The sequence below is a fragment of the Camellia sinensis genome, chromosome 14 (genome assembly GCF_055761805.1).
Source record: "Camellia sinensis isolate YWXY chromosome 14, ASM5576180v1, whole genome shotgun sequence".
Taxonomy (NCBI): Eukaryota; Viridiplantae; Streptophyta; class Magnoliopsida; order Ericales; family Theaceae; genus Camellia; species Camellia sinensis.
Genome location: NC_138974.1, coordinates 34,022,575 through 34,038,894, shown reverse-complemented (window position 1 = coordinate 34,038,894; position 16,320 = coordinate 34,022,575). Strand labels below are relative to the sequence as shown.

Genomic DNA, 16,320 nt, shown 5'->3' with positions numbered 1-16,320 from the left:
AATAGAATGACCAAGTAATTCACGAAACTGATAAGGAGGACCCCATTCAGCTAGGGAGACAATATTGTGAATGTAAATAGAATGATACAAAACCTTGCTAGCAAAGTTTCGATCATAAATGGGTTTAATCAAAACTGATTAGTGATGGATCAGGATATCTTTGTAATAGGTAGTTGTTTTATCTGGATGTGAAAGGGTAAAATGACATCCAGATCCAAAATAGGATTTAGCAAGATCATTTAGAGTTTGACTCTTGGGGTGACTAGGTTCTTTGAAGAATAGGTTAGTAGAAGTTGATTTAACATAATCAGATTGAGCAGACCTGATTGGATTAGCAGGAAATGGAGTAATTGAAACTGCTTGACTAGGAGAAGCAAAAGGATCTGTGGCCAAAGCAGAAGAGTAATTAGGTCTAGGAATGTTACCAAGAACTTGGTAACGGTTAATCATTTCAATGGGTTGGTAATTAGTCATGAAGTCTAAAGAGGGAGGCTGAATAGGTTGATTAGATGGATTGGAGACCATTGGGACCAAAGCCTTTGAAGGAGGCCTTGGGCGAGACATTTGTAGATATGAAATAGTAATTAGTAGCAGAGATTAACAACCAGAAAGAAGATCTAAATTGTTCTGGTAATAATCTAAACAGTTAATGTAATCAGTAAGTAAATTGCGACGAGCTTGAATCTGATGGTAAGTGATATACTGAGCACGCTTAGTAGTTTTTCTGGCCAATTTGAGGCAGTTAATGCAGTAATTAACTTGGTGTATCAGGGTTTTGTAATGGGTAATTTGGGTTTTAAGGTATGGAATATGTGGAGTAGCACTCATCCCTTACCCCCTGTAAAAATTCCCAGGTAAGAAAATCAGAAAGGGAATTTTGACAACCAGGTAAATATTCAATATCAAAATAAAAAATACTTAAAATAGATTGCCAACGAGCAAAAATTTGCTTACTAGCAAGATTTTTAACATCTTTTTCCAAAACATATTTAGCAGATTTACAGTCAACACGAAGTAAAAATTTTTGATTTAAAATATCATCTTGAAATTTGCTAATACATAAAACAGTAGATAAAATTTCTTTTTTAATAGTACTATAATTTAATTGTGCTTTATTCCAGACACCAGAGTGATAACGAACAATTTGTTCAGATGATTGAGGAGTGACTTTCTGGAGGAGAATACCACCATAACCAATATCAGAAGCATTAGTTTGAATAATTTTGAAGGAATTATCAGTAGGAATATCAAGGCAAGGAAGAGACTTAACATATTGTTTGACTTGTTTAACAATAGCAGTATGAACAAAAGACCAAGGAGGAGCATTATCCTTCAACCTATCAAACAGAGGTTGACAGACTTTCCTAAGGTCTTTATAGAATTCAGCAATGTAATTGAGAGAACCTAAAAACCTTTGTAATTGGGTTTTATCAAGAATTCATCAGGAAACTTAGACGCAAACTCAATAAAGCGACTAAATGGTAAAATAATATTGTAATGAATATCATAACCTAAAAATCTAACTTTAGTTTGAAACAATTTAATTTTAGGAGCATATATGACTAAACCATGACTTTTAATGGTATAAAAGAAAGCAGTTAAATGTTTTCGATGTTCATTAATTGATGTTGAAAAAATTAATATATCATCTATGTAGACAATAGAAAAATGGCTAAATGGGTTAAATATGTCATTCATTATGTTTTGAAATTCACTAGGAGCATTTTTTAAGAGTGCTGCTATTAGCACCTATCAAAATTCTTTAGACCCCCCATTTCTTTGGACCCCAATTCTAAACCCTAAATTTTAATAATATTTTTTTGCACACCCCACTTATTACCAAATCTACCCATATTCACAATGAAATGCACACCCACCTGAATCCATTCCAATTCCCTCTCTTCTCTCTCTCTCTCATCATCAGTGATGTCTCTTCTCTCTCTTTTCTCTCTCTCTCAAAACCCCTTTTGTTCATATGAGAAAGTGAAGATTTTCTCTCTCTTCTCTCTATTTTCTCTCTCTCTCTTTCAAAACCCCTTCAAAACCCTAGTTTTTTCTCTCTCTTCTCTCTCCAACATTAACCATATCTAAAAAGTGGTTCCTGAAAACACAATGCATTTACTTGTGGGGTTGGTGTTCTTCGTCGATTAGGATTTCGACGACGTGGGTCTCTTTAGAATTTGCCATTGATTGGGAAATTTAGATGAGAAAGTGAAGATTGATGCGAATTGTAGGAATAGAAAACAATGTATATATATATATATATATATATGGAAAACTAATCTCCATAATATTTTCATAATATTTTCAGAATAGAAAACTAATCTCCATATTTTCACAATGAAAAGCACACCCATCCAATTTGTTCACCACTGTGTAGCCGAAAAAATGTATTTTGTTCAGAACTTTTTTATCAAACAATAATGATCCTGTCAGCACTATATGTCCGAACAAAATTTGTTCATCACGGTGTAACTTGAATCCATTCTAATTCACAACTTAAAATAACATGAATTAAATCCATTCAAAATACATAACTTAAATCCATTTCAATTCACTCTTTTCCATTCTAAGTTAGTTTAACAAAGAAAATTACATAACTGACTATCTGTATTAATGTTCGGAACTTATGTATTGAACGAAAGAATTATGTTCAGTACTGTGTTACCGAACATAATTGTAACAGTCAGCAAACCAGTACCGAACAGCTCGAACGAAACAAGAACGACCGAAAATGACCGAGAATGTTAATACAAGACAGATAAACGACCGAGAATGTTGTCCTCGTCCTCCATTGCTCTACACAGTGAAATAAGTGATGAAGTATACGTTATACTTGAAACAAAACTTTCAAGTTCAATAGCGTTGATGATGGTGATGAAGATGACACATTCAGGATTTAAGATGATTATGAAAAATAATAGATTTAGGGTTTATGTTAATTGGTTATGAAAAGTAATAGGTTTAGGGTTTACAAACATGAAATACGTATAGTTGGAGTTGGAGTTGGAGGTGGGGCTGGGGGTGTGGGTGGGTGTCCAATATTATAGAGTATTAGTTATTATTGATAGGTAGGTGTTCCATTTCATAATGTCTTTTAATGTAATTTTACTTTAGGGTATAATTGTAATAAAAAAAATTATAAAATGGGGGGTCCAAAGAATTTTGGCAGGTGCTAATAGCAGCACTCTTTTTTAATCCAAACGACATTACGTTCCATTCATAATGACCAAAAGGTGTAGTAAAAGCAGTTTTGTATCTATCTTTAGGGTCAATTTGAATTTGCCAAAAACCACTTTTTAAATCAAATTTACTAAAAATAACAACTTGATTAAGTCTTTTAATCAAATCTTTTTTTATTAGGGATAAGATAACGAATCCATTCTAAAACAGCATTTAATGGTTTATAATTGATGACTAGTTGAGGGACACCTCGCTCTAATTCAGCATTTTTATTAACATAAAAAGTAGGACAGGACCAAGGTGATTTATTTGGGCTAATGATTCTATTTTTTAATAATTCATTAATTTCTTTTTTACAAAAGTGGGTGACTTAGTTAGATGGAAAGACACAGATAGAATTTTTGACAGATTAAGATGACTGTCAACAGAGTAATTAAACAAGAAAGGAGAATGATTAATCAGAATTAACAAGACAGTAAGCAACAGATGGCAACATAACTTGGTATGGAATATGTGGAGTAGCACTCATCCCTTACCCCCCGTAAAAATTTCCGGGTAAGAAAATCAGGAAGAGAATTTTGACAACCAGGTAAATATTCAATATATTCTAATAAATACAAAAAGAACTATTCACCTTCCAAATCAAATGATAAATTTTATATTAAACCCAAAAAGAAATATTATAAATCTAAATCACATCCAAAATCTAAATCCAATAAAGATATTACCTGTTATAACTGTGGTAAAAAAGGTCATTATTCTAATAAATGCAAAGAAAAACAAAAACTCAAAGATAAAGTTAATTAACTCCAAATCGATGATAACTCAAAAAATCAATTATATGAGATCTTTCAATTAAATCAATCTGTTAGTGATTACTCTTTTAACTCTAAGGATATTAATGATATTTTTTATTAGATATTATTAAAAAATATCACTAATTGTTAATTTTTAACGATGGTTTAAAAAATTTATCACAAAAAATGTTACTAATTACAAATTTTAGCAACAGTTTAAAAAATCGTCACAAAAAAGTCACTAATTTTTTATTTTTAGAAACAAATTGAAAAATTTATCATAGAAAAACATTACAAATTATAAGTTTTAGTAATAATTTATAAAAATCGTGATAAAAAGTCATTAACTGTTAATTTTTAACGACATATAAAAAATTATCACAAAAAATTATTTTTAGTGACAATTTTAATAAGACTGAATAGAAGTTAAATTTAACTATTAAAATCTATTAGCATTTTACCCTAATGTTGTGAACCTAATGTTGTGAACCTGATAATGCTAATGTCAAATTTGACATGATACAATTTCAGAATAAAAAATGAGTTGGAGCATCTCCAATGGTAGTAGGCATTTTACCTATCTAAATATTACTATAAAATATATATTTTATTTTGCCTATCAATTGTTTTATGTTTTTACTCCAACCATGCTCTTTATTTTAGCTATTTATCCAAATACTATTAATTTTATAGAATGCCACGTCAACAACAAAGATGGAGGGAAATGATCCTAATGATTGAATACATTTTGCCTAGCGTTAAAGGCTAGCTACATGTAGCTAGTGAATATGAGTTGAGCCAAAATGCCTAATCATATGCCTAGTGCATTGGAATTGAAAAAAGTGAATCACACTAGGCATTTTAACTAACAAGTATTATATACCTAGTGCATTGGAGATGCTCATCTTTAATTTGTCTTTTTCTTCCCTCTTTTTTGTCTTTTACTTCACTTTTTTTTTTTTTTATATAGGTGACAGCTCATTAGAGTTGCACTGTTGCAGCTCTAATTAGAGCTCCGGAGCATGACCCTTTCAGAATATGATAAAATTTACAATTCTGATCCAATTGTGCAAATGTCATTTTTTATTAAAATGCTAAACAAAATATCATTAAAAAAGATAAAGATTTTTGTTTTTTTAAATTCCAACAGTACTATAATTTAAAAAAGAGATGGTAGGCCATTGGAAATGATTTTTTCAAAAGAGCTCATCAAATTTAGACCGTAGCATGTGTTTGAACACATCACACAAGATGCTCAAAGGCCCTCTCTAATGGTGTATCAATTTTTTTTTTTAAATTTGAGTAGAAATTTATTTTAATATCAAATGTTTTAACGGAGGGTTTTGTAATTTCATCAAATCACCAATTGACCAGCCAGCGTAATTTTTTTACAAATTTTTACTTTGAGGTGGTTATTTGGTGGTAACAATCCAACGACAATAAATAATGATTTAATAAAAGACACATTATTCCTCAGTTTAATGAAAGAAAAGAGAAATCCTAAATTTAATAATAAATTTGATAAACCATTAAAGGCGTAAAAAATAATTTATTTATTAAATTTAAATTTAATGATGAATTTAATAAATCATTAGCGATGATCTAAGCACACTAATAAAACACCATGTCAAGAGTAATAGGAACTATTCCTTGGCCAACTAGGATGAAGAGACAAGTCTTGAGAGCCTAAGTTGGGACCCCAGTGGCTAGAATGCTGGTGGAAGCTTCACTATGGTAGTGGGTTGTATGGGGTTTGTTAGGGATTCCCATTTGGTAGATTGGGACTAGGGCTTCTTTGGAGTGTTCTGCCGTCAACTCCATTAGTTTAATCTTAGAACACATAAACTAATGCACTACTTGATTGCTAAGTTCATTGAAATTTTAAAAAATTAAGTCTAATATGAAAGAGCCAGACACGGTCTCCCACATGTGGCATGTGAATTAAGATTAGTCAATTAAAATCTTGAGCCATGAGAGCTTAATTCAAGAAATTACTTTGTTCAAGTTTAGAAAAAGTATTTCAAAAATAGATAGATGTCCCAAACCCTAGGAGGCCGCATTGGTTGTGGGTTGAGTTGAACTAAGACTAGGGACTTCAAATAGCCTAACAAGATCCTACATCAATGTAAATAAGTATTTTTTCGAATCGAGAATAATTCCCAAGCACAAAATATCACTTTTACCTATGCATAAATACAAGTTCTATAGTAAATTAAATAACAATCTAAAGAGGAGAAGAAAAAAGAAACCCTAAAATTTGGGGACCAATGCGTTGGCACCAATAGACATTAGTCTAGATGTCTAGATTGGGTCAAAAGAAATTTTTCTCAACAAACAAACACATTGCTCCAATATGCATTAGCATGAGAATGTGAATGTTTGAGCCCTAAAATTTGGGGACCAGCCTTGGCTCCAATAGACACCAATCTAGATGGGTCAAAAGAACCAACATTTTTTCTCAACAAACAAACACATTGTTCTAAGATGCATTAGCATGAGAATGTGAATGTTTGAGCCCTAAATATTCTAAGAAAATTTTTCAAACCCCAAAAATCTACATTGGAGAAATAGCCATTGCTCATGCAAAAATTCCATGTTATCTTACCCTAGAAAGCTATAGATGTCAAACTCCAATAACCCATGTTGGAGAAACAGTGTTTAGACCCATACAAAAAAATTCAATATAAACATTCCCTGCAAGTGCAAACATACCCACACTGCATCCCCTACAAGATTAGGAAATCAGTGAACAGTTTTTTTTTTTTTTTCTTTTTTCAACAGAGGAAATCCCTATAAGTTTCTTGGCCTCAACAGTTCATAACTGTTGCATATCTTTGTTCTAATATTGACAAATTAAACAAGAAGCAGAGAAGAAAAAAACAAACTCTCCACACATTTCCTTCTTGTATTTAAATATATATATATATATATATATCTTCTTTTGCTCTCATTAGAAGGCCAATGGGAAGATGGGTAGTGATTGGATTTTAGATCAATTTTTACCTTGCTGACCGCGGGCAGAAGTTTTGGAGAGAGAGAGAGGGGGGCAGTTTTGAGTGTTGTTTGGGTGACCAAATATATCCATTGCCCCTCTCCCAAAACTGGGTCAGCCTTGGATTTGGGGTAAAAAGCCGAGAGAGAGAGTGAGAGAGCTCCCCTGCACTTTATTCTCTTCAAATTCGATACTTTGCTGTACTCGGAACGTGTCTCAGGAGAGAGAAGACCCATCCCCCCTCTTATTTTCTCTCTCAAACATCCCCCACTCTCTCTCTCTTTCTTTGTCTCCTACATTGTCTTGTTCTAAAAAACATATCAGAATCTCCTAGTATTACTTTCACGCATCAGTGTTGTCCCTCTCTGTTCGTTACCCTTTGAATTTCTCTGTTTCTTTCTTCTATCCCATGTTTTTATCTCAAATATACATACAAGAGAAAGACAAATTAAACCCCCCAAGTTAGAGGGTTCTTTCGATTTGCATACCCAGAAACCGAAATGCCAAGTAACTGGGATTTTCTTCTTCTTCTCTTTGTCACCTGAAGAAACAGAGTACTCCATTCTCTCTCTTTAAGACTAGTGAATAGAGTTTATTTTCTCTGTTCTTGGCCCTTCTATTCTATAGAGAGATCTTCTGTTTCAATAATTTGGTATAGTTTCATCACATTCTGAGCAGAACCCAGAAGGGTCAATTGATAGTTTTTCAATACCCTTTTTCTGTACATCAGCGATATCTCTATGTGAAGTTGTGGAACAATGAGAGATGTGAACTCCAAGAAAAGCAAGGTTTGTTTGGCAAATGAGAAAGAAGAACAAAAAAAAAAAAACTCGAAAGATTCTACTCTGATTGATTTGCTTCTCTTCTGCATTGTGTTGTATGAGATTGCTGACTTTTGTGGTGTTGGTGAAGCTTTCATGGCCCAAGACCCTGGTCAAGAAATGGCTCAATATCAAGAGCAAAACAGAGGACTTCCATGCTGACGATGTCGTATACGGAGGTTCATCTTTTTCCTGTTTTAATCTATATGATACAAATCTAATTTAGGGTTCCGAAATTGGGAATCTCAGCTTTTATATGAAGAAACAAAAAAAAAAAAGGGATTTTCTCTGCAACTTCTTCACTGACTTGCTGTTTCTTGGTCTGCATCAATCACTGTTTGTGTTGTACCAAAACATTTTGGATTTTAATGGGGTTCTCTTCTGCCCTTTTATTTGAAAGCTCAAGTTCTATTCTTTGTTTTCTTTTTCTTTCTGGTTTTCAAAATTGTTTTTGGTTTCCATGTACATTGTTTTTGTTGTTTTGTGTTTATATATGCAATCAATTGATGCAGTAATAGTGGGAAGACCACAGCTTTAACAACTTTATGCTTTCGTTTTCTTTTTTCAGGTGGTGATGAAGAATGGAAGAACAATTTCTCAGAGAGGGAGGCATGCACTATCAAGAAAAGCAAAGCAGGTTCAGCATCAGATAATTAGTATCCCTATGGACCACACTATACTTAGCCACCTTAATCACATTAAAAATTAAAGAAATTGAGAAATTATTTTTTGATTTTTTTTTTCTCCACCTTCTAATTTGTCTAATTTTTGCTCTCTTCTGAAATGGAAGAACAGATAGATCCAGTAGGAGGAACTCTGATCGAGTCCGGCGCGGTAAGAATGATCCAGAGGCTTCCCAAGTTATAGATGTGCATAATTATAGGTGTGTTTTATTCTTATCAATTGAATGTATTTACTTGTTTCTGTGACTTGGTTGATTTTTATTGTTTTCCCTTTAATATTCAGGATCTTCGTGGCTACATGGAATGTGGCTGGCAAATCTCCCCCAAGTTATTTGAATCTTGAAGATTGGATTCATGCCTCGCCTCCCGCTGACATTTATGTTCTTGGGTGAGTTTTAATTAATCAAAATTCGTTGCACTTTTTCTTCCTTTTGACTATGAATCTTTTGCAATATTCAATTGTTCTTTTGGCAATTCAGGTTTCAAGAAATTGTTCCTCTAAATGCCGGTAATGTTTTGGGCACAGAAGACAATGGCCCAGCTAGAAAATGGCTATCACTCATCCGAAAGACTTTAAACAGTCTTCCTGGCACAAGTGGTGGCTGCCACACACCTTCACCAATTCCTGATCCTATTGTGGAACTAGATTCAGACTTTGAGGGATCAACAAGACAAGAGGCCTCATCTTTCTTCAATCATCGCTCATTTCAGTCCTTGAGTCGCAGCATGAGAATGATGGATAATGAGATGTCAATGCCACATCCCCGACTTGATCGTCGATACAGTGTTTGTGATCGTGTTATCTTTGGGAACAGAACAAGTGATTATGATCCAAATTTTAGATGGGGTTCATCAGATGACGAGAATGGGGGTGGAGATTCGCCAGGTATCACGTACTACTCGCCAATCTCATACAGTGGGTCTATTTCAATGGAGGACAGAGAAAGACAGCCGGGGCAATCAAGATATAGCTTGGTTGCTAGTAAGCAAATGGTTGGGATATTCCTTACAGTGTGGGTAAAGAGTGATCTAAGAGACGATGTTCGCAACATGAAAGTTTCTTGTGTTGGAAGAGGATTGATGGGCTATCTTGGAAACAAGGTACATTGTTGCTTTATGAGAAATTTCTTGAAATTTGAATGCAAAAAGAAGAAATCTTATTCACTTGTGTTTTGCAGGGTTCGATTTCAATTAGCATGTCGTTGCACAAAACAAGCTTCTGCTTCATTTGTAGTCATTTGACATCTGGGCAGAAGGAGGGTGATGAGCTGCGAAGAAACTCTGATGTCATGGAAATTCTTAGGAAGACAAGGTTTCCACGTGTTCATGGTATGAAGGACGAGAATTCACCTCAAACAATCCTCGGGCACGAGTAAGGACCTCATTTACTCAATTCTGAACTTGTTATCTCAATCATTCTCTATTTTTTCTAGTCAGCCACTGTTCTGAGTTTTTTTCTTTGATTTTTTTTCTTTTCAAAAAAGACTATTTGGGTGAAAAAATACTCTTTAGCTTATTATGATCAAAGTGCTAAGACATGTTTGTGTTGATGTAGTCGAATTATTTGGCTTGGGGATTTGAATTACCGGATTGCACTCTCTTATCGTTACGCAAAGGCTCTTGTTGAGATGCGCAACTGGAGGGCGTTGCTAGAAAATGACCAGGCATGTCAATGAAGTCTTGCAAGGAACTTTGATATATTGTCTCCTTTTTTTTTTTTTTAATATATATGTATATATATGATATATATTTTTTGCTTTTGCATTTTCTTTGAAACTTTGATGGTTTTTCTGTGCAGCTTCGAATAGAGCAGAGACAGGGACGTGTTTTTGAGGGATGGAATGAAGGAAAGATTTACTTCCCTCCCACTTACAAGTACTCAAATAATTCAGACAGGTATGCGGGGGATGATATGCACCCTAAAGAGAAGAGAAGAACACCTGCATGGTAATCTGTTTTATTCATTTAATTGATAAATTAAAAAGAGCGAGGAATTTGAATCCACACAAGTGGCTCAAAAACTGATTTGAGTACTAATTAGCTATTTTTTTATGTGAAGGTGTGATCGGATATTGTGGTATGGTCGAGGCCTTTATCAAACATCTTATGTTCGTGGAGAGTCAAGATTCTCGGATCACAGACCAGTCTATAGCATATTTTTGGCTGAGGTTGAGTCTATTAATCGTAGTCGAACCAAGAAAGGTATCGGTTGTTCTAGTTCTAGGATTGAGGTTGAGGAATTATTGCCACAGTCGCTTGGATACAATGGCCTTAATTTCTATTAAGGAATGAATCCACATTTTAAGGTAAGATCTCACTCTCTCTCCCTATCTTCGCTCCGTACCTGGTTTTTGATGATTTCGCTTTTAAGATTATTCTCTTTTGTTCTGTAGGGCAAGGAACGATCTGTTTTTTGTTCACCAAGATACAAAAGCAGTTTTAGTGCTTCAGAATGGTACTACTGAATTTCTTTTTGATTGAATAAAGTTCCTTTTGATTCCTTCCTCCTTTCAATTGAAATAGGTTCTTGTGGACTATTAACAGGATTTGAGGCAAATTCCGAAACCCATGAGAGAAATTCAATTTTTCCCATCAATTCGACCTGATCTTGACTCCTCTTTCAATAAGGTGATCACTCAACTTCTCTGAATTCTTCATTTTTTTAACCAAAAAGAAAAAAAGAAAAAAAGTTCTTTTTTATCGAATTGGTGACAATGACCGATCAATAAGTGCATATTTTGCGGTCCATGGCCATGGGATCTACCATTTGCACAAAACAGAACGCTTGACTCTTTTTTTCCGGGCATTTAATAAAACTGTGGGCTATTTTGAATTCAACTTTTACAATAAAAGAGCAGTACTCTTGCCATATTTTTCTGAAAGTGTTGTTGTAAATCAAGCCTTTCTCTATTAAAGATCTGTTGCTTGGTCTTACTTTTTTTTCCCCTTGTCATTTGGTCCCCCGTTGGCAGATTGCAGAATGAAACTCCGTTGATGATAGAGATGTTTGGTTGCCTGCACTCCAAAGGTTGTTTGGCTTTTTCTTTTTTTCTTTTTTTCCCTCTTAGGTTTGCCTTACGATTATTTTTACGATTTTCAGAAATTCTTACCACCTGTTGTAATTTTTTCTGATAACTACTACTAACTCGGCTGTTCTCACGATTCTTTTCATCGCCAGAACCTTGTTAGTCAAGTCCTCCTACCCAAGAAGAGGGAAAATTGAAAGTCTCCTAATCAGAGAAAAATAGTGCATTGTAATTAGGTAAAAAAGACTAATTTATTATTCTTCGCATTGTTTGTAATGATATCACTTTATGAGTTTAATGACACTATACAAAATTTTACTTTATCTGCTGTCTAACTTTTTTTTTACTTAATGGTTTTGCAGGATGAGCACCGTTATGTCTAGAAGAGCCAATAAATTTAACCAAAATTATTTTAAATAAAAATAAAGTGAAAATTAGAGATTGTTTTGTACCTGGAAGAATAAAAAAATCTAGGATATTCTTTGTATTATTTTATATTGAATGTAGAGAATGATGGAGATGTTGATGGGTGTTCATTATATATAATACAAGTGAAAAAGAGTTGAAGTTGAAGCTATGATGGATATGAAGCTTTGTTTTTTTCCTTTTTTTTTTTTTTTTTTTCTTGGCTGTTGCTGTGAATGATTTCACTGAAAAGATGAGAAAAAAGGAGGGTAATTTTCTTGATGGCCTTGACAGCTACAATATCAATTTTCTTTTCTTTTCTCTCTCCAAGGTGGTTTCTTAAGAGAGGGACCTCATGGTTACTTGATACTGTTCAAAAAAAAGGTGAAAGCTCTGAATAAAGCATATTGCAGCTTTGCTCTTTTTTATTTGAATAAAATTACAATATATATATATATATATATATATATCTTAGATTCACCTCTCTATCTGTGCAATGTTCTTTTTGGAATTTCTTGGCATTTTGTTCTTTTAATTTTTCTTTTTCTTTCAAAATGTCACCTTTTATTGTTGGAATGAATGTAATCGATCCCTAGAATTCAACGTTCATACCCACATGTAGAGTTGAAGTCAGAATTTTTGTTCAGTAAGTATATCGGAAGCAAATTTTTTCTATATGAGAAAAGAGATAGAGAGAGGAGAAAATTAAAATTAAATTGAAGGACAATAGAAAACAATGGAGGGAAAATTTTAGATTATTTTTGTTGAAATATGAGTAAAATTTATTATTTCCAAGCTCTTAATGCAGGTAATATTTGAAAATATTTAAAAACTATAATGATGGGGTAGGCAACTTTCTCCACTGTTTTTAGTTATTCATGACTGTAGCTGTTGCTGCGTACATCGCGAAGAAAGTGTTCAATACTCACTCATGATATTGATATGTGAGACTATGGCGTGTTTTGTCAATACATTAAAAAAAGTTAAAAATTAATTTTTAATTTATTTTAAATTATATCACTTCTCACATGAAACAATAAAAAAAGTTTAAAAAGTAACTTTTAACTAATTTTTTAAAATATCCTTATTTTATACATCATGTGTCACTATAGTATTATAAATAAATAATTGAGATGTATTTATAATTTTTAAGAAACGGCGCAATGCTGACGTCTCCAAGAAAACTGTAACCGTGTGATGTTACATACCCAAAAAAACTCTTGTCATTTTTTTACATCAAAGATAGTGAAAGGCTGAAATGGTTGAAGAAGTAACTAATGAGTGCGGGGTCCCCAATCTTCATATCAATAATGTCAGAATATAGTAATGTTATATAAATAATTTTTTTAGTTAAATTGATGTTGCAATTAGTTATTTTATTATCTAATAGTATTTGGAAACAAGTTAAACAACTTAATTTTTCTTAAAAAAGTAAAAAAATTATTTAGTTATTTGTCATCTATGAAAAAGTCATTTTTTTTTCTTAAATTGATGTTGCAGTAAGTTTTTTTTATTTATTTATTATCTAGGAGTATTTGGGAACAAGTTAAAAAACATAATTTTTATTTAAAAAGTTAAAAATTTATGTAGTTATTTGTCATCCATTAAAAATTCAAATGTTATGTAGTATTTTAGCAATTTTTATTAGATCATTATTTTAGTTTTTAAAAATTCAAAAAATAAATCATTAAAATAGTCAACCCAAATGAACCCATTTAAAGTTCCAAATCTTGATTGTTACTTGACATAATTAGTTCGTTAAAAGAAAATATTTATGCAACATTTTTCTTATTACTATTTATAACGTTACTAACTAAGATGTCAAGTATTAATCTTGATTATTACTTGACATGATCCGTTTGTTAAAAGAAATTATTTATATAACATTTTTCTTATTACTATTTATATTGTTACTAACTGATATGTCAAGTATTAATGAAATTTTAGAAACTAAAACAATGACTTATTTCAATAACAGGATAAGTGTCAGCCGCATTAAAAGGTCAGTAATTTGAATATCTCTATTGTCACGTAAATTTTATTTTTTTTGTGTTTGTTAAAATTTCTCACTTGAAAAGTTTCTTTGCATTAATGACATGCTATCTTTAATTGTAAAAATAACTTACAAATTTATGAACAAAATTATAAATTTAATTTTTAATATTTGTAAAATTTATTATTAATTTAAAAATATTTTTTCAATACCATCTGATGTGAAATTATCCATATTAAATTTTTATTGTTATGATTAATATAATTATAATTTGTTAGGCTTTGTTTAGTGCTTGTTTGAGATGAGTTCTTTTTAATTATTTGAATATTTTAATTTGGTTAAAAAAATTATATTTGAAATGATTTTTAAATTTTTTTATATAATTAAATTGATAATTTAAAAATAATAATAATAATTATAATTTAAATATAATATTTTATTTTATTGAGTGAAATAACCAATAACTCGTACTAAATAGAAAAGGGCGGAATTTGAGCAGAAGACATGTCTCCGTCAACACAGCTTGCTGGTTTTCCGTGCCCACATTCCGTTCCCAACTTTGCCCTTCCGTGCCCCTTTTCCATTCCCCAATCGTGCTCAACTACAGTCTGACCCACGCTCCTTTTTTTTATTTTATTATTTTAATTCTTCTTTTGTTTTTGTTGTTTTATTATTAGTAATTTACTATAAATTATAAGAAAGTTGCTTTGAGGGATGGTTTTATAATATTCATTCTCTCCAATAATGTTTTAAAAATTGGACCGGTGAGTGAATCAAAAAAATGATTGGGTGGACGGGTCATCGGTTCAATCGTCGGGTTGAACCGGAATCGAACTGTGACGTCATAAATATATTAAAATTATATTTAAATAAAAATATAAGTAATAAAATTATAAATTAAAATTTTTAATAATCTTAAATATTTCTCTTAATACCTTTTTTATTAAAAAATATAAAAATATATTTAAAAATATTATTAATTTTAATTTTGGAAGAAGAAATCAAATATTTAATATTCCCTCTATATGATTTTAATTCAAATAATTTGATTGAAAGAAGAACAAAAATTTTGGAGGGATATCAAAATTTTAAGTTTTCCTCCAATAAATTTGATTGAATCTCACATAGATTTTTTGAGTTTTTTTAGAAGAATTTTTTTCTTATAAATAGATAGAAGATTTCACAATAATTTCAAGCTCTCAATGGGATTCCTCACAAGAGGAGACCCCTTAAAAGAGAGTTTCCAATTAAATTTTTATTTTATATATATATATATATATATAATAAGAAAGAAAGGAAAGAAAGAATAAAAAAAAGAAAAAATACAAAAAATTTGTTTAAACAGCCCGGTGAACCGGAACCGGGTCGACCGGTTCGGCGGTTCGACCGCCGATTTTTCCGGTTCTCCCAAAATAGGCTGGTTTTCCACTATGATCGGTTTAATGGGTGTACCCGGACCGGAACCTCGACCGGTCAGCGGTTGAACCGGCCAGTCCGGTTTTTAAAACCATGCTTTCCAAGTAAGTCTTTAAAAGATTCTCGCTCTGGTGCTTAAAATAAGAAAATACTCTTATCGAAGTGTTGAAATTAGTACTCTGACGAGCAAATAAGTCTTCAACCGAAAAAAATAAGAAGTGTTTTAAGTTTTTAAAGAGTTTAGTAGTTTTTTTGCATACCTTCCCCATTTGCCATTGCCTTCCTTTTATAGAGGGATGTCTCTAGATATTTTCTCTTATATCTTCCGATCATTGTCATATTAAGGCCCATCCCTCTACTACACCTCTAAAAAGGGGTAGCTTAAGCCCACACCAAATGGACTATCAAGCTAACCTCACTTCACTAGTCGGCGCCAGTGTCAATGGGCTCAACATTCCGTGCTCAGCACATGTTACATCCCATTTGGCCCATCAATAATGGGCTTGGATGTGCTCTGTTTGCCGATTTAGACATTTATTTATTCGGCTCCCATAGTTACGTATACACAACTATAGACGATAGAGAGCAATATATTTATATAGGGAAGCTAGAACTATTAATCTGAGTTGATTATATTTTTTCGTTAGATTAATGTGAAATTTTTATTTTTATTTTTTATCATAATGTGGAGAAGACGATGGAAAACATAAATATATTGTAAAAACTCTATTAATTAAATATGTAACTGCAATTGGAAAGATATAGGCTCTGTTTGTTTGAGTTTTGAAACTTTAGTTCCAGTCATTGGTTCTCACGCGATGTTTGTTTGTAGCTTTCAAAAATTAATTCTACGCTCACTTTTGAAAACTCAGTCAAAGGCGGGAAAATTTGGACTAACTGGTCGTCCCACTAGTCGTTTGGTCGGTTGACCAGAACAGTGTATTTTTTTTTTTGCAATTGACACGTGTTAATTTTTATATATTCAACAAAAAATGTTTTCCGAA

At 32.2% G+C, this 16,320-nt stretch overlaps 1 protein-coding gene across 2 annotated transcripts; it reads left to right on the top strand.

Annotated features, from left to right (window-relative positions):
* The first annotated feature begins 7,088 nt into the window (after nt 1-7,088).
* LOC114282753 (type I inositol polyphosphate 5-phosphatase 4) lies at nt 7,089-12,079 on the top strand. Of its 2 annotated transcripts, XM_082907347.1 has the most exons (15): nt 7,089-7,760; nt 7,885-7,972; nt 8,362-8,430; nt 8,589-8,676; nt 8,760-8,864; nt 8,956-9,577; nt 9,655-9,848; nt 10,032-10,140; nt 10,275-10,423; nt 10,536-10,782; nt 10,870-10,931; nt 11,021-11,104; nt 11,449-11,504; nt 11,655-11,738; nt 11,865-12,079. In XM_082907347.1, exons 1-10 carry the CDS (start codon nt 7,731-7,733, stop codon nt 10,759-10,761), a joined length of 1,680 nt encoding a protein of 559 aa, XP_082763473.1. In that variant the 5' UTR covers nt 7,089-7,730; the 3' UTR covers nt 10,762-10,782; nt 10,870-10,931; nt 11,021-11,104; nt 11,449-11,504; nt 11,655-11,738; nt 11,865-12,079. The 2 variants fall into 2 exon arrangements, with proteins under 2 accessions (XP_082763473.1, XP_082763472.1); XM_082907346.1 differs by lacking the exon at nt 7,089-7,760 and having other exon boundaries at nt 7,787-7,972.
* The last annotated feature ends 4,241 nt before the right edge of the window (nt 12,080-16,320 follow it).

Coding starts and splice junctions, on each gene's coding strand:
- LOC114282753 (XM_082907346.1), top strand. CDS start 7,852: ATGAGATTGCTGACTTTTGTGGTGTTGGTGAAGCTTTCATGGCCCAAG. Junction 8,677..8,759: donor ATAGATGTGCATAATTATAG/GTGTGTTTTATT, acceptor TTTAATATTCAG/GATCTTCGTGGCTACATGGA. Junction 9,849..10,031: donor CAAACAATCCTCGGGCACGA/GTAAGGACCTCA, acceptor GTGTTGATGTAG/TCGAATTATTTGGCTTGGGG.